The sequence below is a fragment of the Cibotium barometz genome, chromosome 57 (assembly GCF_041138505.1).
Source record: "Cibotium barometz isolate CiBa-2024 chromosome 57, ASM4113850v1, whole genome shotgun sequence".
Lineage (NCBI taxonomy): Eukaryota > Viridiplantae > Streptophyta > Polypodiopsida > Cyatheales > Cibotiaceae > Cibotium > Cibotium barometz.
Window position 1 is genome coordinate 13,072,385 of NC_141102.1, and position 24,870 is coordinate 13,097,254.

At 46.5% G+C, this 24,870-nt stretch overlaps 1 protein-coding gene across 2 annotated transcripts in view; it reads right to left on the reverse strand.

The window, feature by feature from the left end:
- LOC147606445 (DNA-directed RNA polymerase 2A-like) overlaps positions 1–24,870 on the reverse strand; it is a 128,950-nt gene that overhangs the window by 50,626 nt on the left and 53,454 nt on the right. For both annotated transcript variants that reach the window (XM_086791846.1, XM_086791847.1), the window contains exon 8: positions 4–135. In XM_086791846.1, coding sequence (XP_086647972.1) covers positions 4–135 — 132 coding nt within the window. The remainder of the gene's footprint in view (positions 1–3; positions 136–24,870) is intronic.

Sequence of the window (24,870 nt, forward strand, 5' to 3'; positions counted from 1 at the left end):
TACAGAAAGCTTAAGCTCAACATCACAGCGTTGTGAATGCCTCTCACTATTTATACGCTTTTTTTTGTAAAGCTCTCTCTTCCATTTCTTGATTTCTTCCTCGTCCATAGTGTCCGGTTTTGCAGGCAACTCCACCTGATAAAGAGAAAAATTAGCCATCTACTAAGCAAACAAAAATGAGCAGTATATCTTCACCATTTCACTCACAAAAAAAACACTCTCTCTCGCTCTAGATACTTCTGCAAGGATTTTTCTCTAATGGATACAGTATCCATGAGATACTCCAGGGATACATAATACATAGACACTCCACCACAAACAGTGGATATACAAAGCTTATCTGAGGTCACAGATGCTCTCCTGAGAGAGAGAGGACTTGTACCATTTTTTCTCTCACACCACGTCTCAGGCTTCAGCCACTGCAAGGCTACTTTGTGACTTTGTAACATGGTCCTTGTATGATGGTTTTACCTAGGTAGCTAGTTTTCTTTTTCCCACAATACACTTACTTCATGGACTCATTAGTGAGACCCTTTGGTCTTCTGCAGACAACAGTATAACTCTCTCTCTTCTCTCTCTCTCTCTCTCTCTCCCCACCCACTATTCTGTTCGCCTCGCTGCCCTGCTCGCGCTATGCTGGCCCGTCTCCCTGTCTGCCCGCCCGCTAGTCCCTTCGCCTCCCTAATGGCGTGAACCTGTTCGCTTCGCACTGCCTTGCTCGCGCCAGCTCACTGCCGTCTCCCCCGCTATTCTATTTGCCTCCCTTTTCCCACCCACCCACCCACCCAATATTCTGTTCGCCTCAGTGCCCTGCTTGCGCTATGCTGGCCCGTCTCCCTGTCCGCCCACCCGCTAGTCCCTTCACCTCCCTAATGGCGTGAACCTGTTCGCTTCGCACTGCCTTGCTCGCGCCACTCACTGCCCTTCTCCCCCGCTATACTGTTTGCCTCCCTTTTCCCACCCACCCACCCACCCACCCGCTATTCTGTTCGCCTCGCTGCCCTGCTGGCGCTATGCTGGCCCGTCTCCCTGTCCGCCCGCCTGCTAGTCCCTTCGCCTCCCTAATGGCGTGAACCTGTTCGCTTCGCACTGCCTTGCTCGCGCCGCCCACTGCCCGTCTCCCCTGCTATTCTGTTTGCCTCCCTTTTCCCACCCACCCACCCACCCGCTATTCAGTTCGCCTCGCTGCCCTGCTCACGCTATGCTAGCCCATCTCCCTGTCTGCCCGCCCGCCCGCTAGTCCCTTCGCCTCCCTAACGGCGTGAGCCTGCTCGCGCCGCTCACTGCCCATCTCCCCCGCTATTCAGTTTGCCTCCCGTTTCCCAACCACCCTTGCTCGCGCCGCTCACTACCCGTCTCCCCCGCTATTCTGTTTGCCTCCCGTTTTCTAGCCACCCTTGCTCAGGCCCCCAAGACAGCAACATAACTCTCTCTCTCTCTCTCTCTCTCTCTCTCTCTCTCTCTCTCTCTCTCTCTCTGCCTGTGGGAAGCGCTGCAGAGTAATCTCGAGGAATGGCTCCGAGTCTCCAAGAGAAGCTCGAGACCCTCGAGACGGCAATGAAGGCACTAATCAAGGAGAACAAGAAGACATCCGATTCCAACCTCAATGAGGTGGAGAACAAGTGGTGAAGAAGAACATCCGTAAAGAAGTGAGGGAGGAGACTCCAAGGGAAGAACACCAAATCATTCACACCACCATCGAGGAGGAGGAGATAAGGCATGCCCACCGCCTCAACATTCGAGTCACAGGTATAGCCGAGACACCCGACTCCACTCCCAAGAAAGATGCACAGCTTCTATGCATGAAGCTCGGCTACAGGGAAGAGGACCCTCTCCCCTTCACCAAAGCATGGAGAGCCGGGAAAGACTCAACACGCAAGCGAGCTCTCATCCTACAGTTTGCAGGAGAGACGGAGAGGATCACCTTCATGAGGAAGAGGGTGATTCTACGAGAATTACACGGAGATCCCATCTATTTGGATGACGACCTTACAAGGATGCAAATAGAACACACAAAAAACATGCATGCCGAGAGTCCTACAGGCCCGGAAAGAGGGCAAGAGAGCATTCTATCGTGATGGCCATGTCATCATCGATGGCAAGGCCACCGATTACGCCAGGCGGCCTATGGGACATTGGCTATGGAGGATCCAAATTCACAGATACACACAGCAGTTTGGAACTGCAATGGAGCACTTTGGACACATCCTGGGAGGATGGAGGAGGTCATGGAGAGACGGGACATCATACTACTTACAGAGGCGCACCAGAGCCCAGAGAGGGGGCTACCCAAAGTAGAGGGCTATCAGTGGGAGTTTACATATAGGGGGACCACACGACAGAGCACATCGAGAGGATCTGGAGGTATATCGGTACTCTTAAAGCGAGAGCTACAAGAGCGCCTCCAGGTGGTAGCACATGACTAGGAGGCTAGATACATGTGGATTAGACTGCAGCTCTCAACAGACAGGGTGTTATACATTGCTCTATGCTACTTCTCTCCTAGAGGATCGAGATATGCCATGACAGTAGAGGAGGAGAGTAGAGGGGAGGAGGAGGACACAGGGCCATTGGGAGAGTCACCATATGCAGCCCTTTCAGATGAGATCATACACTACTCCATAGTCACAAGGGACGGGGGACGGGGACGGGGACGGGGAGGGAGGACGGCCATAAGTAGGGAACGGGGATGGGGGAGGGAACGGCACTCAAAAAATACTTTTTTTTTAAATTTTTCTACTCTACACTTATTCTACTTTGGAAGTACATCAAAATGAGCACAAATTTACACTAAAGTGGTAAGCTTTTGAGTCATATTAATAATTAAGTAGATACAAAATGAGTCATGACTCAAGAGTCAGGAGTCAGGACTAAGCCTTAAGGAGGCAGAATACATGGACGGACTCAAATGAGTCAATGACAAAAAAGTGCTGAAGACTAGAGGCTAGAGGCTAGAGCTAAGTAGTAAGGCCCATGAATCATGATCCATGAATGATCATCCACGTGAAGTGCTCGCCTCATGGTCATGGGTAGCTTGTGCCAAAGAAGCATCAAGCTCATCCTCAGTCTCATCCTCACTGGCATGCTGCTCCTGCACCTCATCCTCTTGTTGCTCTTCTTGTTGACTCATCTCCCACTCGGTGAAGGAATCTGCGTTCTTGGTCACGCTCTTGCAAAGCATTCGCAAGTTCGCGCTGACGAAGACAAGGTCGTTGGCACGCTCTACCCCGAGTCGGTTCCTCTTCCTAGAGGCAATGTGGCTGTAGGTACTCCAAAGTTGCTCCAAGCAAGAGGAGCTGACAGCCTGGCTAAGTATGCGGATGGCAAGCTGCTGCAGCTCCGGTCCATCTGAACCAAAGTCCTCCCACCATAGAGCAGCACCAACTTTGGAGCGGTCAACCTGTGCATCATGACAACCATAGGAGCCATGAAATGACCTGTACATCGAAAGCTAGTCCCTGATCTTGCGCCTAACCGATGCATCAGGCACAAGACGATCCAAGATGACCCTCCATCCAGCGCTCACCTCCCGGTCGCTCTCCTGCTTGTTGTCTTGAAATTCTGGGTCCACCACATAAGCTGCTGCATGCAATGGAGAGTAGTAGGAATTCCACCTTCCTAGACACAAGGCATGGATCTCCTCGTATCTGTCTTCATCAGGCACGAAGTCTTTCAACTTCTCTATCATGCGATCCATGGCCTCGTAGACCTTGCCTATGCATGGTTACATAGCGTCTACAATCCTCAATAGGTGGACTATGGGCCTCACCATAGCATCTGTGGTCTTCACACACTCCCACCAAGAGGCGTCATCCGCCCGTAGCCTACACTCTTGGCCAGTGTTTGTATGGGACTCTTGCATGGCGACAAACTCGTCGCTAAGGAAAAGCCCCCTCAAAGCACCGCTACAATCCTTCAACCGGCCCAACATGAGAAAGTTGTAGGCAAACCGGGTGTCGGAATATTTGAGGAGAGAGAGACAGGACCTCTTGTTGAACTCATGCCGAAGTCTTTGGTGGTTGAGGACAAAGGAGACCATGGTGTTGGCCTCCTCAATGAGCGGGCTGATCCATGGTAATGCCCCGATGTCCTTGAGGTGGTTGTTTAGGCAATGAGCCATACAAAAGGACACCGTGACATGTCCATACATACCTTGGAGAATAGCTCCCGCCGCCCTATTGGAAGGCTCCCCATCCGCAACAAAGCCCACTACATGCTCGGGGGCAACGATCTCCATGGTGGTAGCCCACTCCGCCGCAAGCACATCCGCGCTCTTCCTAGTGCCGGATGCATCATGAGATGAGATGAAGTACATCTCTCCACGGGAATATGCAACCATGCCGTGAATACTCCTCTTGCGGGGGTCACTCCATCCATCCACAATGAGGGAGACTCCGTTCCTCTCCCATTGCCGCTTTGTGTTGTCGGCCGCTTGCTCTACAATGCGCTTCTCCTTCTCGAGCAATGTAGTTCGCAAGCTCTCGGATGAGGGGGGCGTATAGGTTGAGCCATACTCCCCAATCTTCTTAACCATGACCTTGAAGTATTCCGACCTATTCAAGAAAGTAATTTACTAATGAGAAGGGGACTAGGATGATGACAACATGAATGATGAATTGGCAATGATCGATTGCACTTACCTAGCCGCTTGAAAGGCAATGTGGTCGTGGAAGAAGAAGCGGGCCACCGCCATATCCACCTCCTCCTTCACCTTGGGGTTCCAATTCTCCCCAAGTGTAGATTGTCGCCGTGGGCCACGTAATGATTGAGAGGCCGTGGAGATGGAGGGTGCCGGCGTCGTGGATGGAGTAACATTCCGACTTGATGGTGAAGGTGATGGTGTGCATAATCCTGATCTACCACATGACTCCATTGTAGAGGCTTGAGTTTCTCTCCCCATCGTCGCGGGATCCACGGCCACTCGTGGTGTCCTCCTTGTCGCTTCGACCGCTTCGTAGACGCTAAGCTTGTCAAGAAGTTCCCGTCTCTTCTCGGGTGTGACATTCGTGCAAAACCTCACCTCATGTCCACTCTCATGCAAGAGGTGGACTCGTACTTTGTCGGCGCCACCCGTTCGCCGGTACGGGCAAAGCTTGCATACCCATGGCCGAGAACCGCCTCCATGAACGGATGTGGTGTAGTTAACCTCCTTCCACCATGTCCATCCCGTTGTCCTTCTACGAGAAGCCCCGGCACGTGAGAAGGATGCCATGGTTGAAGATGGCTTGACTCTTGAGCCTTGAGGAATGAGAGAGAGAGAGAGAGAGAGCCTTGAGGAATGAGAGAGAGAGAGAGAGAGAGCCTCGAGGCTTGGAAGTTGGAAGACTCAAGAGGCTTGAGGGAGAGGTGAGAGAGAGAGAGAGAGAGAGAGAGAGAGAGTCTAGATTCTAGAATTTAGATAGTAGGGCGACGGCCCGCGGGCCTTGTGTGAGAGCCTAGAGGCTTGGAACTTGGAAGTTGGAAGAGAGAAGAAGCTTGAGCCTTGGAAGCTTGAGCCTTGAGAGTTGTGTGTGCTTGTAGCCTTGTAGAGGCTTGTTCTTATATAGATAGGAGAGAGAGAGAGAGAGAGGAAAGCCTCAAGGACAAGAGAGAGAGAGAGGGCCAAGCCTCAAAGGCTCAAGGCTCAAGGGCCAAGGGCCAAGGCCCAAGGCCAAGCCAACAGCCATAAACGGCTAGAAACGGGAAGCGCAACGACCAAAAACGGCGAGCGCAACAGCAAAAAACGGCGAGCAACGGCTCTCTGCCGTCCCCTCACAGTGCCGTCCCCGACCGGCGTCCCCGTCCCTGCGCCGTCCCCTGTGAGAAACGTGCCGTGGGGGACGTCCGTCCGTCCCCGTCGCTGGTCCGTCCCGAATCGCCGTCCCCGCGTTCCAAGCTGCCGTCCCCTCCGTCCCCTGTGACTATGCACTACTCCAACCTAGGGGGAAGTCCTCCTTATGGGGGACTTCAATGCACGGACACAAAGCCGACAGTGCGACATTTATGATTTCGAGCACCCCGAGGTGATGCACACACTAGAGGTGGACGACACGGGAGCTTGCAGCGTGTAATAGGACATGGGGCCGGATAACACCAGATATGGTCATCACTTACTTGAGTTGGGAGCGCGACACCATCTCGTTATTTATAACGGGATGAGACAGTGGCAGGATTCAGGAGCACTGACATGCTTTCCACGATCGGGGGGGGGAGGGAGTAGCGCAGTGGACTACATCATGGGGTCCATGGAGACCACACAGGCAGTGACATCTTTCACCACCCCCCCCCCTTGTCCTATTGGTGCGGATCACACGTACCTCTTACTGTCACTGACTTGGCAGACATATATGAGCATCATGTATATGACAAGCTATTCCAGATGGATCCCTTGTCAACTCTAGACACACTCACCACCCACCTGTCATCTCTACTACATACGGCCGCCACCCGCAGCTTCCCCCATCATACACACATTGCACACACACATAGATCTGGGAGCATGCCCCAGAATCGATGGTATGATGATGAGTGCAGAGAGCTATATAGACACCTCCGTGCCCAGAGAGCACTGGAGACCATTACACAGAGACAGGCGAGCCGACAGATGAGGACCCTCACACGCCATAAGAGGCGTGCATATGAGGAGGCACAATACTGGGATATATACCACCTACTCCTGAGCAGAGATGCAGCCACTGCATGGCACAGGATGAGAGAGCCTCGCCCTCGTACCCCGATTGAGGATCCACACACATGGCACACATATGCAAAGAGCCTCTACCATATCCCTCAGCAGCCGCCCATACCACAGCCACAGGAGTCCCGCCCTACCACCTCTACTTTCTTTACCGCCTCGATGGTAGAGAGAGCTATCCGCCGGTTACAACATGGGACATCGGCTCACCACACAGGTATACATAGTGAGCATCTTATTTATGCAGCTGACACACTGGGACCCTTTGTTGCTCACCTCTTTAATAGGGCACTAGTGGAGGGCCTACCAGATGAGTGGACTATGCACACCATCGTGCCTCTCCACAAAGCGGGAGACATGCTAGACCCCAGCAACTACAGGACTACCATGATTGGTCATACATTGGCCAAACTTTATGGCGTAATGCTCGAGGCAGAGTTGAGCTCATATGCAGAGAAGGAGGGACTGCGAGCACTAGGGCAGGCTGGATTCCAACGAGCTTTCTCCACTATTGACCATATATTCACTCTGAGATGTCTGATTGACCAGGCTAGGGCGCGGGAGAAGGGATTATACTGCTGCTTTGTGGATTTCCGTAAAGCATTTGACATTGTGGCACAAGAGAGACTCTTCCAGGGCCTACAGTCATTGGTGATCCCATCAGAGATGATTTGGGGCATCTATGCTTTATATGAGCAGGTCCTCGGGCGCATACGATGCCCTGGGGGGCTATCTGATGTTATTGCTAGCACCATAGGTGTGAAGCAAGGATGCCCACTCTCTCCTACACTATTTGGGCTATACATCGATGAGGTGGCTGACTTCATTGGTCACGGTGGTGGGGACAAGGTAGACATCTCAGGTACCACAGTCCACATTATGCTATATGCAGATGATATTATTCCCGTCTCTGAGTCGCGGATGGGACTATAGCACCATCTCCATGCACTCGATGACTTCTGCACACAGAGGGGGCTTACAGTGAACCTTGGGAAAACCAAGGCCATGATTTTCCGCACCTCAGGGCCGGTTCAACGACAGGCCATCTTCACACTAGCAGGAGGACAGGTAGAGGTGGTAGACTCATATGTGTACCTGGGGATTACATTTACAACTCCGCCAAGAAGATTTACTATGGCACAAGCAGCCAGAGATAGACTCACACGAGGGTATGCAGCTCTCACCATACTAGAGAGACAGTGTCACCACGCACATTTCCAGGAGCCCCGCACGAAGGGGTGGTTGTTTGACACACTAGTCACCCCTGCTTTCATGTATGCTGCAGCAGTATGGGCACCTGAGCTCGCCACCTCCTTATGGTCTCAGATAGAGTGCTCTAACAGCCCCCTGCTTTCATGTATGCTGCAGCAGTATGGGCACCTGAGCTCGCCACCTCCTTATGGTCTCAGATAGAGAGGCCTCATATTCTTATGCTCTCACGGATGATCCGCAGCAAACCCTCCGTCCCACATGACATTATGATACTGGTTCGAGCTAGACAGATCTGCATTGCATTCTTGTATACCCTACGCATATAGGTTGCATACTGAGCCTCTAGCAGTAGTGCTCCATCAATCACACCCCCCCACTAGCTCAGTACTTTCATACTTTATTTCATGTTCATTTTGTCCTTTTTTTTCTGGACATCCAGAAGACATTGACAGTTGTACAATGATTTGTCTCATAGGTCGAGTTCGGCCTCTAGTAGACGTTAATACAGCTTTCTTTCTTTCTCTCTCTCTCTCTCTCTCTCTCTCTCTCTCTCATCCCGCCCTCTTCCATCCACCAGCCATGACATACTCCCATGACTTGGAGAGGTCCCACCACAAGAGGGGTGTATATCTATCTATACCTATAGAGATATATAGATATATAAATATCTATAGAAATGTATGTATAGATATATATATCTAGATATATATATAGTCATCTATATATATTTATATATATTTATCTAGATATATAGATATCTAGATATATGTGCGTGCGTGTAGATTTGGTGTGTGTCGATCCTGGTCGCTCATTGCTCTGCTGATCGGCTCACGAACCCTACCTGCATGCTGGGTGTGGACTGGTTTCTGCTGAACGTCGTTCCGCTTCTTCCTGCTTGCCTGCTGTCACTGAACCCTACCCGCCTGCTGGTGCTAACCCCTACGCGCCCACAGCTACCAATTCGCCTGTTCCTCTTGGCCGCCGCCCACTTCTTCTGCAGCCGACATATCCGTGCCTGTTGGCAGTCATCTGCATCTGTAGCTGTCAAATACTTCTCCTGCTGGCTGGACTCCCCTGCCTCGCCCTTGCTGCCAGTTTTATGGGTCGTCACTTCTGGTTCTACCCAGCCTCTCATGTTGTGCTTGTGTGCTGCGATTTTTGGTTCCCCTCTGTCTATTCGTCCCTGCTCTCTCTCTTTTGTGTGTGTGTGGGGTTTTCCCCGTACAGTCTCTCAGCTATGGACCCAATACAAACTTTCAAGCCTGGAGATATAAAGAGGAGACAAGTGCTTATTGGAGATTCGGATGCTTGCCCTTTACACTATGACAATCCTGAATTGCAGCCGTTTGCAGACACTCTGCATGAAGGTTTTACTGAGATCAAAAAAGTTTAGGAGACTCCTACGCCTCAGTTCCATGTCAAAGTTCCTGCACACATAATGCTTAATCCTTTGATGAATCTGACTTAGAAAGTTGTAGTCCTTTTTTTCCCTACGAAAATGCTAGACCCAACTTGGGGACTGTTTTGTAGCCGGTGTGCATAAAGCTGACTGTAGCTTTTTTGAGATGATATTCACAGATCCACAATACAAACAAACACTGTTAGAAAAATCGCATTATTTATTTTCTGGTCGGCAACTAGTGCATGCCTACCCTTGGCTGCCGACTAAGGGTCTCATAAGGCACAAATGTTATGTATGGGTGGAGGTGGTTGATGTAACCGCTCCCTCCAGGAGGCCTACAAATCGGAAGACAAAATACACATTTTTTAGACCACTTAACAAATACCAACATTGGACATTATTAACAACACTAAAACTGAAAATGACCAAGAACACTTGACACCAACATTGGGGCCGGTAAGGGCCGCCCCCCCCCCCCCCCCCCCCCTAATACAGTTTGTATTTCTTGGAGTATTTGTATGTACAAGTGTTCATGGGCCTCATGGCCAGATTCCTCCATGACATGGAGTGAGAACAATGAAATACAACAAGTTTCTGTCGGTGAAGAATCAATTGTCGTAGTAGTCCAAATCACAGGCAGTTCCCCACCTTCACTGGTGAACACCTGCCCTCGCTGGTCTTCCGGGACCGTGCACCAACAGGCATGCCCGTACTAACACCTGGCAAGGTGAAGCACCGATGTGGGAGATACCAGGTGCTCCCAAGTCAGCTATGCTCCCTGTTTTTCCTCGTACCCTCATGACCTTCACTGGCTCCTCAAGAGGTGAGGGCGCGGTCAGGGCAATCATGGGAAAAATCATTATCCCGATGGCCTAGTAAGGTGTAGGCAGCTGGCAGTGAAGCTTGCCTACACAAAGCTTGTAATAACAATATTTAACTTTAATTTTTATCTGAATTTAAAATAAAATATAGAAACAAATACCCAGCAAAGGTTTTAATTCAAATCTCAGCAGAGAAGATCATTCCCTTTTTGTGTACTCCTAATTGGTGTAAGCAACGGGTACAAACAAGTACAGCCGGTATTGCAAGTACAGGTCAACAAGTACAACAGGCGTGTACAGCTCTGCACGCAGGTACAGTTCAAGTACAGCAGGCGTGTACAGCACAGGAGGTGGGTACAGATGCTGGTACAGCAATCGGGTGCAGTTCTGCAGGCAGGTACTAATCTGGTACAGCAGGCAGGTGCTATACATCAGCAAGTACAGGTCTGGTACAGTAGGCGGGTGCTGTACAACAGGCAAGTACAGGTCTCGTACAGCAGGCGGGTACAGCACAGCTTCCCAAAAAATCAACTCCTCTCTCAACTTCTGTAGTCGCCTCCCTTTCATCAACCACCCCTCTCAATATCTACCACGTGTGGGGAAAGAGAAGTTGCCCATGCAATAGATACTTTAAATATTATTAAACTTTAATCAAAGGTTAGCTAATGGACACCCACACTAGGAAGTGTCCAAACCAAATTTTAAATGTGTGTGAACATCCAACCTTATAAACATTAAGGTTTTTATGACTTTATGAATTTTACATTTGAAAAGGCCAACAAGGGTAATACTTACCACCTGTTCACACCATAGTAGCAACGGAACGGGAACGGGAACGGAACGGGAGCACCACTAGGGGAACGGGAAAAGGAAAAAGGGGGGACGGGAACGGGGGGGGGAATGAAAACAGGAAACGACCTAGATAATTCCTAGAAATGACAATAAATCTTAACATACAATGCTCATTTACATAACCAGATCAGAGACACACTAAAGTCTAGTGCACCACAATTTGCATGGCTAGATATTAACACTATCAGATCTCACAAGTCAAAATAAATTAGCCCACATCATACATGACATAAGTGACAAAAAGCACAAAATGTGGCCCACGGCCTAGATAAAAGAAACAATCGAAGTCCAGAGTCCAAGCCTCAAGGTGACATGCAAAAATAGTAAGGAGATATCATGCATGGCTACTACCAGTGATGCCATTAAGGAGACTATCATCTATGTCATCCAAGAAAGTCATATCATCAAGACCAACATCTGCAGCATCCAAATCTTCAACCCCATCCTGACCAGGATCTGCAAGTCCATGTGTCTCCTCATCATCCGAGGACTCCTCTCATCAAGCAATATAAACTTCTCTGGTTTGGGAGAAGCGATATCACCAAGCAAGCGCAAATTAGCACTTACAAAAATCGAGTCATTGACTTGTTTTGTCCCAAATTTGTTCCTCTTCTTGGATGCAACATGGCCGAAAACACTCCATAGTTGCTCAATCGGAAAGGAGCTTGCACCTTGAGACAAGATCCTTGCTACCAATGATTGAAGCTGTGGTGTACGAGCCCCATAATCCTCCCACCATAAAGCAGCCCCTATCTTAAACCTCTCTCTCTCTGCATCAGCCGATCCAAACCTTCCCAACTTGCTGCGATAAAATCCAAGTTGATCTTTCACCAACCTTCGTTTATCTGCATCACGAACCTGCCTAGAAAGCACTGTCTCCCGACCATCCATCACCTCATCATCGGCCTCTTGTCCACATCCTTGGAACTCGGGATCCAAGACTTACGCAGCAGCATGCATAGGAGAATGATAACCATTCTATCGTGCTTCACATAATTCTCGAACCTCTGCATATTTCTCATCAGACAAGCCCATTTCCCCTATTTTCTCGATCATTCGGTCAACCCCCTCATAAACCTTGCCAATGCCTGGCTCTCGTCCATCTGCAATCCGCATCAAGCGCATGATCGGCTTCATCATAGCATTGATAGTGTTGACTTCATCCCAAAATGTGAAGTCTTGTATGGTTCTTACAACCTCTATGCCGGCTCTTGACCGAGAAAGAGCCCATCCCATCCACTCATTGCATACAACCAACTGCTTCAAAGGCAAGTGCACTTTGGATAACCTCTTCATCCTGAGAAAGTTATAACCAAAGCGTGTCCCTGAGTACTTCAAGAGATCCTTTTTGGGCGATCTCTTGCGGAATTCATTCAAAATAAATTGATGGTTTTGAATGAAGCTTATTATCTCCTTGCCTTTTTGAATGCGTGGATCAACCCATGGCAAGCTGCCAACATCCTTCAATAAGTTGCTCAAACAATGAGCAAAGCATGGACTAAATGTGATATGCGGATACCTATCTTCAAGCTTAATTAAGACCAGCTGCTCTATTTGTTGCCTCACCATCAGCTAAGAACTGAATAACATTCTCTGGTCCAACTTTCTCAATACCTTCGGCCCACTCTTCCACAAGCTAATTTGCAGTTTTTCCAATCCCAGAAGCATCATGTGAGGAAATGAATTGCATTCTTCCTTGAGAATAAGCAACCATGCCATGAATGGACCTTTTTCGAGTGTCACTCCAGCCATCTGCAATAAGTGACACACCATTCTTTGCCCAACTTTCATGCACAGACTCTAAAGAACATTCAATTGCAACTTTCTTCTTTTGCAACAAGGTGGTGCGTAGTGTCTCATACGAAGGAGGCTTGTATGTTGGGCCATACCATGCAATCTCCTGGACCATTTCAATGAAATATGGAGACCTGGCAACATTGAATGCTACATGATCATGATAAAAGAACCTTGCAACAGCTGCTCTTTCTTGCGGGGATCCCAAGCTGCTCCCAAGGTTTGCTGCTTGCCGGAGCTTGCACCCATAGACTGCGAATCTTGGAAAAATGCAAAGCTCTCGAGTCCTCCATACTGTTGTCCATCTCCCAAGTGTACATCTTCCCCATGTCTACTGAAGTAAGATGCATCAATCCCGGAGTGTGTACAATCTGAAAATGAAACATGGAAAGAAAGTTTGTCATTCTCATTTGCTTCTCCGAAAGCTTTGTTTGAGATAGAAAATATCTCAAGCTTTGGTGATTTGTCTTGACTACAAATTCAGCCCCAAGAAGATAATGCTTCCATATTTTTAAGGCATGAATTACAACCAAGAGCCCTTTTTCATAAATGTCCATATGGATCTCGGCATCATGCAATCGACAGCTTTCATAAGCAACTGCATGACCCTCTTGATTTAGGACAGCCCCTATACAATTCCCACATGCATCACATTCCACCGTGAATGGCTTTTGCAAGTCAGGAACAATCAACACGGGCCCACGAATGATAGCATTTTTGAGTTGCAAGAAGGCATCTTGCTCATTCGAAGTCCATTTGTAGGTGGCTTTCTTCTTTGTAAGATCATGCAATGGCGAGGCAATCTTGGCAAAATGCCTAATAAATTGCCTATAGAAAGCTACGCACTTAATGTACATTTTGCAACTCTGGCCAATTTCGAATGGTTTCAATTTTAGCAGGATCCATTCTTGCACCCTCTTTGGATAAGATGTGTCCCAAATAGTGTATCTCTAAGAGGAAGAACTCACTTTTCTTAGCATTTATGGAGAGTTTATGCTTTCGCAACTCTTCAAACGCTGTAGTCAAATGAGTCTTATGCTCCTCCTCATTCTTGGAGAAAACCAAGATATCATCAAAGAATACACCTGTGAACTTACAATGGGGTCGAATTATCCTGTCCATCATACGGTTGAATGTTGCCGGGGCATTGGTAAGGCCAAAAGGCATTACCAAGAATTCGTACAATCCAAAAGCTATCCTGAATGCAGTCTTATGGACATCTTGGGGTACCACACGAATCTGGTGGTAACCACTCTTCAAATCTATACGGCTGAAACAAGCCGAACCATCAAGCATATCCAAGATGTCATCTATGCGTGGGATTGGGAACCTGTTCTTGATGGTGAGCTTGTTTAGAGCTCGATAATCCACGCACATGCGAAAAGATCCATCCTTCGGGAGAACAAAAGGGTGAGGAGCTTGGCTGAACCAAACCCTTTTCTAAGAGCTCATTAACCTGCTTCATAATCTCCTCTTGTTGTACGGCACTCACACGATATGCGGGTTTGTTAGGTGGGGAACTACCTGGCACAAGATCTATGCGATGATCCTCGGGCCTCTCAGGTGGTAGTTCTCCTAGCAATGCATCGGCAAAACAAGCTTTATATGCATTAAGAAAATTCAGCCTATCTTGAGTCAATACATCCACATTCACATTACTTTGTTCAATTTTATCACAAACAAAAACCAAGTACGCAGAAAGACTCTTTTTCATTGCCTTATTAATTTGGATGTGAGAGACAACTCGGATGGAATCCCCTTCCTTGCCAGCATCAATGACATGCATGCGGCCTCTATGCATAAAGGTGATCCTGTTGGTTTTATATTCTTTGTGGGGCTCAAGCCTATGATGCCAAGGCTTGCCAAGTAATACATCACATCCATTGAGTGGGGCAATCAAAAAATGCTCATGATCCAAATAACCCTGTATATGAATGCGCAACTTTCCAATAGGAGGAGTGACCTACACCTCATTGCCAACAAAAGCTGCCTCTGCTTCAATTTGGGGTCCCATGTTCCCAATCTCTATGCCCAAGGCAGCTGCCATCTGTGTAGAGATGAAATTATTTGTTGCACAATCATCAAACATGAATAAGGCAGGCTGGTCCTTGATTTGCCCCCAAGCTTCGCATACCACTCTCTCTTTGCCATCATGCTCAGTGGTATCCTGCACATCGGGTATGGCATGCACATTTGCCTTTGGTGGCTTGTCTTCATGCTTTTGCTTGCAGGTAGAGCAATGCCTAAACATGTGCTCTTTACTACCACAAGAAAATCATTTCCCCTCTTTGGCATATTGCTCCCTTTGCTCTGGGGTCAAGCCAAACTTGTTCTTCTTTGGTGCAATGTCTTTGGATGGGGTTCTTTCAGCTTTACCACCCTTTTGGGCTTCCCGAAAGCTCTTTTTAGGTGACTGTCCACCTTTTTGCAAGTTTAGGACAGCCCTCTCTTTGCCCTTAGAACCTCCCTGATCCTGCTTAATTTTAAGCACCAATTGCTCCGTAGCAAGAGCAGATGCTGTGAGCTGCTGAAGAGTGTGTTTCGGGTGCAATTCAATGCCCGAACAATACGTTGGTTGCAATCCAGAGCGAAACTTCCTCTTTCTTTCATCTTCGGAGAGTTGCATAAAGGGAGCCCTAAAGATGGAGCTCTTAGAGCTGAAAGTAAATTACAGCTCATACATAGTGATGTATGTGGTCCAATGCGGACACCATCCATAGGGGGGCATCTTTAATTCGTCACATTCATTGATGACTACTCCAGGTTTGCTTGGGTTTACCCTTTGAAAACGAAAGGAGAGGTGTTTGCATGCTTTCGACACTTTGTAGCAATGGCTGAAAATATGTGTGGATGTAAAGTCCAAACACTCCGCTCAGATAGAGGTGGAGAATACATGTCAAATGCATTCAAGCATTATATACTTCATAAGGGCATCAAACACCAATGTACTGTGCCTTATACACCTCAGTAGAATGGTGTAGCTGAAAGGAAAAATAGATCTCTCATGGAGATGGCAAGATGCATGGTGAAAGCACAAAAGTTGCCTCACAATTTTTGGATGGAAGCTATATTGTGTGCAACTCATGTGTTGAACAGGTGTCCAACAAAAGCTTTGAAAACCATAACACCATTTGAGGCTTGGTATAGCCGAAAACCAACAGTGGATTACATGCGTACATTTGGGTGCTTGGCATATGCACATGTGCCAGAACAACTCCGAACAAAGCTAGATGACAAAGCAATGAAATGCATTTTTGTGGGCTACGGCAATGAGAGCAAAGGATACCGTCTTTATAATCCAACAACACGAAGGATTTTTGTCAGTAGAGATGTGGTATTTGCTGAAAATTCAGAACAGCCCATGTACAGCTTGTATAAAAGTAATAATACAGGCATACAGGACATGTTTGATAGACTATTACCCATTGCAATTAGGGGGGATTCAGATCAGCCAGCCCCTACACAAGAAAATCCTCATGTAGAACATGTGGAACTGCCAATCATTCAGCCCCCTTCTATGGAAGAAGTGGAAGATCTTGTCAGGGAAGCGCAAACAGCCATAGACACAGCCAAGTCAGTGCCAAGATGGTTGCTGAAAACTTTGCAAGAAAGCAAACTTGCAGCTCCACTCACAGGTAGAACAAGGGCTAGTTCCAGCCATGCATTGAATATACATCGTGGGGAGTCTGCATTAGCCATGGGTAGTCTCTTTGATTCAAAAGAGCCTTCTTCTTATGAAGAAGCACATGAGAATGAGCATTGGGTGCAAGCTATGCAAGCTGAAATCTCTTCTATCATGAAGAACAATACTTGGGATCTTGTGGAATTGCCTAAAGGCAAGCATGTCATTGGAACAAAGTGGGTGTACAAAGTCAAAAGGAGGTCTGATGGTACTATTGACAGGTACAAAGTAAGACTTGTGGCTAAAGGCTACTCCTAGAAAAAGCGAATAGATTATGAGGAGACTTTTGCTCCTACTTCGAGAATGACCACAATAAGATCAGTGATTGCATTGGCTGCACATAAAGGATGGAAAGTGCATCAATTGGACATCAAAACTGCATTCTTAAATGGAGATTTACAGCAGGAAGTATCTGTAAATCAGCCCATTGGTTTTGTAGTTCCTGGTGAGGAACATAAAGTATGCAGGTTACACAAAGCATTGTATGGGTTAAAGCAAGCTCCAAGAGCTTGATATGATAAGATACATACTCATCTAACCAGCCAAGGTTATGTGAATAGTCCAGCTGAAAGCACATTGTATGTGAAGAAAACCGGTGCTGATATTCTCATAGTCATCTTGTATGTAGATGACATGCTCATTACATGTACTAGCAAAGCACAAATTTCAGATTTCAAAGCTGATTTGAAAGCTGAATTTGATATGTCAGATTTGGGGCCTTTACACTACTATCTCGGCATACAGTTTATGCATACAGATGATGGCATTGTTATGCAGCAAACTAAGTACATAAAAAGTTTGCTAAAAAGGTTTCACATGTAAGCCCATTTCTACTCCAGTAGAACCAGGTGTACGGCTTACTATGCATGATATTGGAGAGCCCTTTGAGGCCGGCATTTACAGCCAGGCAGTGGGATGTCTCAATTACTTGTGTAACACTAGGCCAAACATATCTTTTGGGGTGTCTTTGTTGAGCAAATTCATGCACAGCCCAGGCACAAAGCATTGGCAAGCAGTCAAACGCATTTTTCGTTATCTTAAGGGTATCTTGGATCTTGGTTTGTTCTATCCTAGGGGGAGGCAACTTGCAGCTTTATGCATACAGTGATTCAGATTGGGCTGGTGATTATGATACCAGGCAATCCACCGGTGGGAATTGTTTTTTTCTTGGCAGTTCATGTATATCTTGGTTGAGTAAAAAGCAACCCACTGTTGCCACATCTACTTGTGAGGCTGAGTACAAGGCAGTCTTCACAGCTACAGTAGATTGTGTATGGTTGAGGAGACTATTGGCTGATCTTCGTGAGTGTCAGCAGACACCCACTACCATTCTCACTGATAGCCAGATTGCTATGGCCGTGGCACGAAATCCAATATTTCATGCACATACCAAGCACATTGAGATTCATTATCACTATGTCAGAGAGAGGCTACATGCAAGGGAGATCAGTTTATCTTACTGCCCTACACAGGATAATGTTGCAGATCTATTCACAAAGGCTTTACCTCGAGACAGCACACCCACGGTACATTAGGGGCGTCCCCGTCCAGTGTACTGGCACGTCATAGCAAGCAGACACACGAAAACAAGTTTATGCATACAAACACAAATGCATGTGAACATGTAATGGACGAAATCTCCCTTTCATGAAACTTGTACAAGGATTTCTTGTCGGACACAAAACTGGAGCGACAGAAATGTGAAGTCCTGGTTTTCGAATGGAGTGACAGTCCCATAGGCAAAACACACATCCTGGCACGGGCTTCCTATGGAGTGACAATCCCATAGACAAGGTCGGCACAAATATCAATCCTACGATGGAGTGACAGTCCCATGGATAAGATGCAATCATGGTCATACACGGGTGGCATCAAACAGGCTCCCGTCCATATGGCACAATACTGGTCACACACGGGTGGCACAAAACTGGTTCCCGTCCATGTGACAAAAGATAGCTACATGGGGCACTGGCCTGGCCACATGTGAACATGGTACAGATCTGGCCGCTCTATGGAGTGACAATCCCATAGAAGTGGCTCCAGAAATGGAGATGGACCAAATGGTGACAGTTGACCTCCCGCTTTATTGCCGGGCTACACTACCATTTGTGACAGAAGCATTGGGCAAAGTTGTATGCTCCCCATGCTCAAATGGAAATGTCAATAGGTTTTGCATATTGTGGGATATTGATAAATCCACACTGCAAGATGTTGCCTTTGATGTGGAAATGATTGGCATACCTTCCCACGGTGTCTTTTTTAAACTCAAATGGGAAAGATTTTCTAACTCTTGCTTTACTTGTGGAAAATTTGGTCATATGCAATCAGAGTGTCCGACTGTGCTATTGCAATGCAATTAAATGAGACCACTCTGGTGGGTATAGTGCAGCCCCCAAATGGGAAAAGTGTACAACAAGCCTTAAATGTAAACATGGACAAAGGCAAAATGAAAGTTGCATCCACTAGTTCTCCCGTGCCAAAACCTAAGGAGAAAAGAAGTAAGAGGATGAGGAACCTCTATAGTAAGCTCACGATGGTGAGATCGGGAATCATCGGACGAGGGTTCAATAAAGTGAACATCACGAGGAATCACTAAGGACTTCATCTCCGGATCTCATAATCTGTAAGCTTTGAATTGAGAGCTATAACCAAGGAATTTGCACTTCCTAGATTTGCGATCAAATTTGGACCTACCTTTGTGGAAGAACGATTGATAATAAGAGAGAGGAAGATCGGAAGAAGAAAGCATGGTATAGGCCATCTCCTGAACAGTCTTGTTTTTGCGTTCAACCACACCATTCTGCTAAGGAGTGCCAGGTGTGGAGAACTTACGGCCAATACCTTTCTGTGAACAAAAGTTGTGGAAGGATTCGGAGATAAATTCTCCTCCATTGTCCGAACGGACTTGTCGAACCTTCTGTGTGGTCGCATTCTCGACCAAGCCAGCCACTCTTGAAAGCAGGAGAAAGCCTGAGATTTTTTTGCCAAGAGATACACCTAAACTTTAGGTGAGAAATCATCAATTAGAAGCATGAAGTACCTGGCACCACCCTCAATAGTAGTCCGCATGGAACCACACAAGTCCATATGGATAAGCTCTAGGATGTGAGAAGCCTCATGAGTAGCCTCGTGAGGGAAAGGCTCTCTGTGTTGCTTGCCATGCAAACAAGCCACACTCGTGGAGTGGAGTGGGAGGGTTTCAGCTGCATAAGACCCTCAACCATTTACTACCGAGAAGACAACTGCCACAACGTTGCATCCTCCTGAGCTACCAAGGCGTGATAACTTTAAAGAAGCTGTAGCAAATGAGACTGCGACTCATTCAAAGAGCCACTAAAGTCCTTCAACCTGTAAAAACCGCCTTTCTGTACTACTCTGTGATGCAATCCATGATGTTGGAAGTATCAAATATCTTCACGTTGGCAAGCTGATTCTCCAAGGCAATCTTTTGAGTAGAGTTCTCTCTATGATACCTCCTTTGAATGGAATCCCACAAACCTTCTGCGGTCTCATCGTCATAGTCATCAAATTGACGGACGACAGATGGTTTAATGTTGAAGATGAACGCATGTGCCCAGGCATCCTTACTAAGCCAAGCATCAATCTCAACCCAAGGAGAAGTTGCACTTGGCTGGGCAATTGCGCGTAAGACCTCCATAGCTGATGATACCAGAGTAAAGTCTTCATCTGCAAAGAGCAATCAAGGTAGTTGGTCACATCTAGGATGGATTCCTTGGGAAGTTGCGGAATAGATGAAGAGATGACAGTCGGTGTAGAAGCCATGGAATCCTCCTCTTGAATTTACAGTGGAAAGGATGCAAGTAGGTATGTAAACGGAAGAGCAATTGTACACGGAAAATCTTATCAATCATGAAATCTGAAAATGCATATAAGCATGCCAGATAAAACAAGATGACAAATCTGCATAGTATACCACACTAGGGGCCAGAAGATGGGCTGACCCCCCCCTATGGTTAGATTACCAAAAAGGAGTATGCTTCCATTACAACTTTGTGGGTGCCCAGGGTTCACTACTGGCTGCACCTGTTTCTTTCAATACAATATGAAAACAAGAAAACATAACATAAACAAAATTTGCTAACAATTCTCAACACAAGTAAGCATTCCCGGCATCAAGCACATGCAGGACAACTATGGACAGCCCATAGCACTCCCACATCAGCCTGAGGCAACTCAACATCATCGTCTTCTTCATGTCTAGCTCATAGAGCAAGTCGACCAGCCCTCAAAGGCTGTTTACAGAAATCAACCAGCCCTCAGTAGCCACAGAAGAAATCAACCAGCAACAGTACACAAGCCTGCAACCCCTTGGTCAGAAGGAAAACTGTCCAGGTGCACACGACCAGCTCTTCCTCTCTATTTTTATCATCTGTCCAGCCTCTGTTCAAGCTGTAAATCAGCCGGCCAGCAATGGAGAACAAGCAGAAGGGGTCGGCCAGCACCTCCCACACACCTGCTGGGTTTTTGTCACAGTAGAAGGCTGCAAACAGCCTGTAGAAGCAGTTGACCAGCTCCCATGCACTAGAAAAAGCAAGCGCCTCACATAAAATTGGAGTCTTAATCAAGATTAGAGCTCCTCTGCCAATTTTAGCTCCCACGTGTGCTTTTTAGGTCGAGAAGGGAGCGCCTACTTGAAGGAGGCCCAAATATTGTCCAGTGCCCAACTTTTGGCTGCCACATGTATTAAATAAGTCCTGCTCAATGTGTACTCACTTATAAGTTGTCCAATCACTTATAAGAGAGTGTGAACCTCCACCAATAATTATTAGCATGTAAACTCATAAAGTTGTAAATGGAGTTTTTGGGGATACTTACCACCTGCAAAACACATGTAGACCACCTGTTAGTCCCAAACAGGTGTGCACTACACGTCCACAGGGTGCCCAGGCGTCCCCGGCCCCATGGACAACGCAGGCAGAAATCTCAGACATTGTCCTGGCAAATAAGACAAGTCATCCAAAGATAAAATCAAAGTCATGCACACACACGAGTGCAGCTAGACTGGAAGAAACACCCATCTACTCAGTTGTATACGATAAAATGTCCGGGCCTCATGATCCTTTCGGAAACTTCCCAAAACATAAATACAAAAGATCTCTAGGATAGCTAGTCCCAGGGAATTACATCATGTCAAACTCCATGAGCCATACATGTACACCATGTCAGGCCCCACAAGCCACACATGTACTATCATGTTAGGCTACACCAACCATACATGTACAGTCATGTCACGCTCCATATGCCACAGACACACCATGTCAGGCTACACCAGCCATACACGTATGTCATGTCAGGCTCCATATGCCACACATGAACAGTAGAAAAATAGAAGCTGTGAGGAATTTTGTGACATTCCCCCTGGCTTCTAAGCAGTTGACCGCAACTGAAAGCTTCCAAGTAGGCCTTCAGAAGCTCCAGATAATCCGCAAAATAATCCTCGTCCATCCATTTTGCATCCATAGTTGAATAGTTTTTAAACTTCACAAGATACCTGCGCACTAGCTTACCACCTGCATGCTTGTACTCTTTACGAAAAAAGATCTGCTCAGGTTGCAATACCTCCTCAAGTTCATCCACTTCTGGTGGATCTTCCAAAATTGATTCCATAGGAGGTGGTCCCACATAAGGCCTCAGCAAACTGACATGAAAGGCATTGTGTATTTTCCAGTGATCGGGCAATACCAATCTATGTGCCACTTCATTTATTTTCTGCAATATTTGGAATGGCCCGTAATACTTGTTTAAAAGTTTATGAAATCGGCCTTCTTTACCTGGCCGCTTCCGAAGACGTGCTTTCTCAAACTTAAGTAATACCCAATCACCTTCCTTGAAAACCACTTCTCGCATGTGTTTGTCAGCTGCCTTTTTTTGCTTAGCTTGAGATCTTTCTATGGCTGTCTGAACCTGTGCAAACGCAGTATCCAAATCCCGGACATACTCATCTGCTGCAAAGATTTCATCTTTTGTTCGTAAGATAGGTGGAAGCACCACCTTGCCATAGACTATCTCAAACGGAGCCTTATTTGTTGAAGAATGCATCGTGTTATTGTATGCAAACTCAACCAATGACAAATACTTTTCTCAATCTGACTTCTGATCAGCTACAGAACACTTGAGCAAATCAAGCACAGCTGAATTTGCAATTTCACTCTGACCATCCGTTTGAGGATGATAAGCTGATGAAAAACTCAGCTTTATGCCCATATTATCAAACAACGCCCGCCAAAATAAACTGGTAGTCTGAGGATCTCTATCCCCCACAATAGACTTGGGCATGCCATGATGTTTGAAAATCTGAGCTAAGAACAACTTTGCCATGTGCTCTGGCTTGATTGTTTTCCTCACACGAATAAAGTGTGCTTGTTTGCAAAAACGATCTATAATAGTCCATATAGCATCATTTCCATGTGCCGATTTCGGCAAATCCATAATGAAATCCATAGTAATCCGTTCCCATGGTTTTTGTGGAATGGGTAAGGGCTGAAGCAAACCAGGTGTCTTGTGTCTATCAAACTTGACTTTCTGACACACTCTGCACTCTCGCACCTAAGCTTCAATATCCTTGCGTAGAGCTGGCCAAAAGAAATCTCTCTCCAAAGCCTGTGTAGTAGCCAGAATACCACGATGACCAGCATATAGCGGAGCATGACACTCTTCCATAACCTTTTGGCGTAATTCATGCACTACACAAATACGATTCTGCATCATCAAAAACCCATCTCTAATCGAATAAGATGGGATAGAAGCACCATTATTCAAATCAGCCCAAATAAGCTGAAAATATGTGTCAAAGCATACATATCTCGTATCCATGATATGTCTTGATGATAGACGGTAGTTACGGCATGCACTTGAGGCTTGCGTGACAAAGCATCCGCCACCAATTTCTTTTTGCCCGGGGTATGCAAAATCTGAAAATGGAACATGGATAAGAAGTTTGCCTACTTAGATGCTTTTCCGAGAGTTTAGGCTGTGTAAGAAAGTGCCGTAAATCTGGTGATCTGTTTTTACCATAAATTTAGTCCCCAAAAGATAATGCTTCCATGTTTGAAGGACATGAATAACGGCTAACAGCTCTTTCACATAAACCTGCAAATACAATTCCGCATGTTGCGGGTGACGGCTTTCAAAAGCCACTGCATGTCCCTCTTGGTGCAAAACAGCCCCCAAACAATCTCCACATGCATCACACTCTACCACAAAAGGTCTACGCAAATCTGGAATAATAAGAACTGGCCCTAATATAATGGCATCCTTCAACTTCTGAACAGTTGTCTTTTCCGGATCCCACCAACGGAATGCTACTTTCTTCATTAGATCATGTAACGGCGAAGCTAAAGCAAAGTGTCGAATAAACCGACGATAATAAGAGCATAAACCAATCAAGCTCCTAACTTGATGCACATTCTACACTTCAGGCCAATCCTTGATGGCTTGAATCTTTGCGGGATTCATGCGAACTCCATCTTTGGAGACAATATGCCCTAAATAGTGAATTTCTGACAAGAAGAACTCACTCTTCTTCCCATTGATGAAAAGCTTATGTTTCCTTAGCTCTTCAAAAACAATGGCAAGATGCTCTTTATGTTCTGCCTCACTCTTTGAAAAAATAATAGTATCATCAAAGAAAGTTCCTGTGAACTTGCGGTGAGATCTAAAAATTATGTCCATCATTCTATTGAAAGTGACAGGAGCATTTGTAAGTCTAAATGGCACATCCAAATACTCATATAATCCAAATGATGTTCGAAAAGCCGTTTTGTGCACATCTTGAGGTACCACTCGAATCTGATGGTAGCCACTCTTAAGATCAATGCGACTAAAACAAGAAGCTCCCTCAAGTTTATCAAGAATATCATCGATTCGAGGAATCGAAAACATGTTCTTGATAGTAATCTTGTTAAGGACCCTATAATCAACACACATACTGTATGTTCTATCCTTTTTTGCGCAAGTAAAACTGGAGAACAATAAGGCGAAAAACTTGGCCTTATCAACCCCTTCTCAAGCAAATCATTTACTTGGGTCATGATTTCCTCCTATTGGGCAACACTCACCCTATAAGGAGGTCGGTTAGGAGGAGAGCTCCCAGGGATTATGTCAATACAATGATCCTTTGGGCTCTTTGGGGGTAACTGTCCTGGTAGTCATATTCACTTAAGAAATCAATCTTATCTTGATCTACAGGAGTTACAGCATCATGATCAACATTATCACGTACAAAGACCAGGTAAGAACAAGCTAATTTCTTTATTGCCTTTGAAATAGATATATGGCTTACAACGGGTATGGTACTCCCAGTAGTACCCGCATCAATACAAACTTCCCTACCCCTATGAGTAAACATAACTTTCTTTCCTTTGTGTAAAATCTTGGGATCGAAACAATAATGCCAAGGCATCCCAAGTATCAC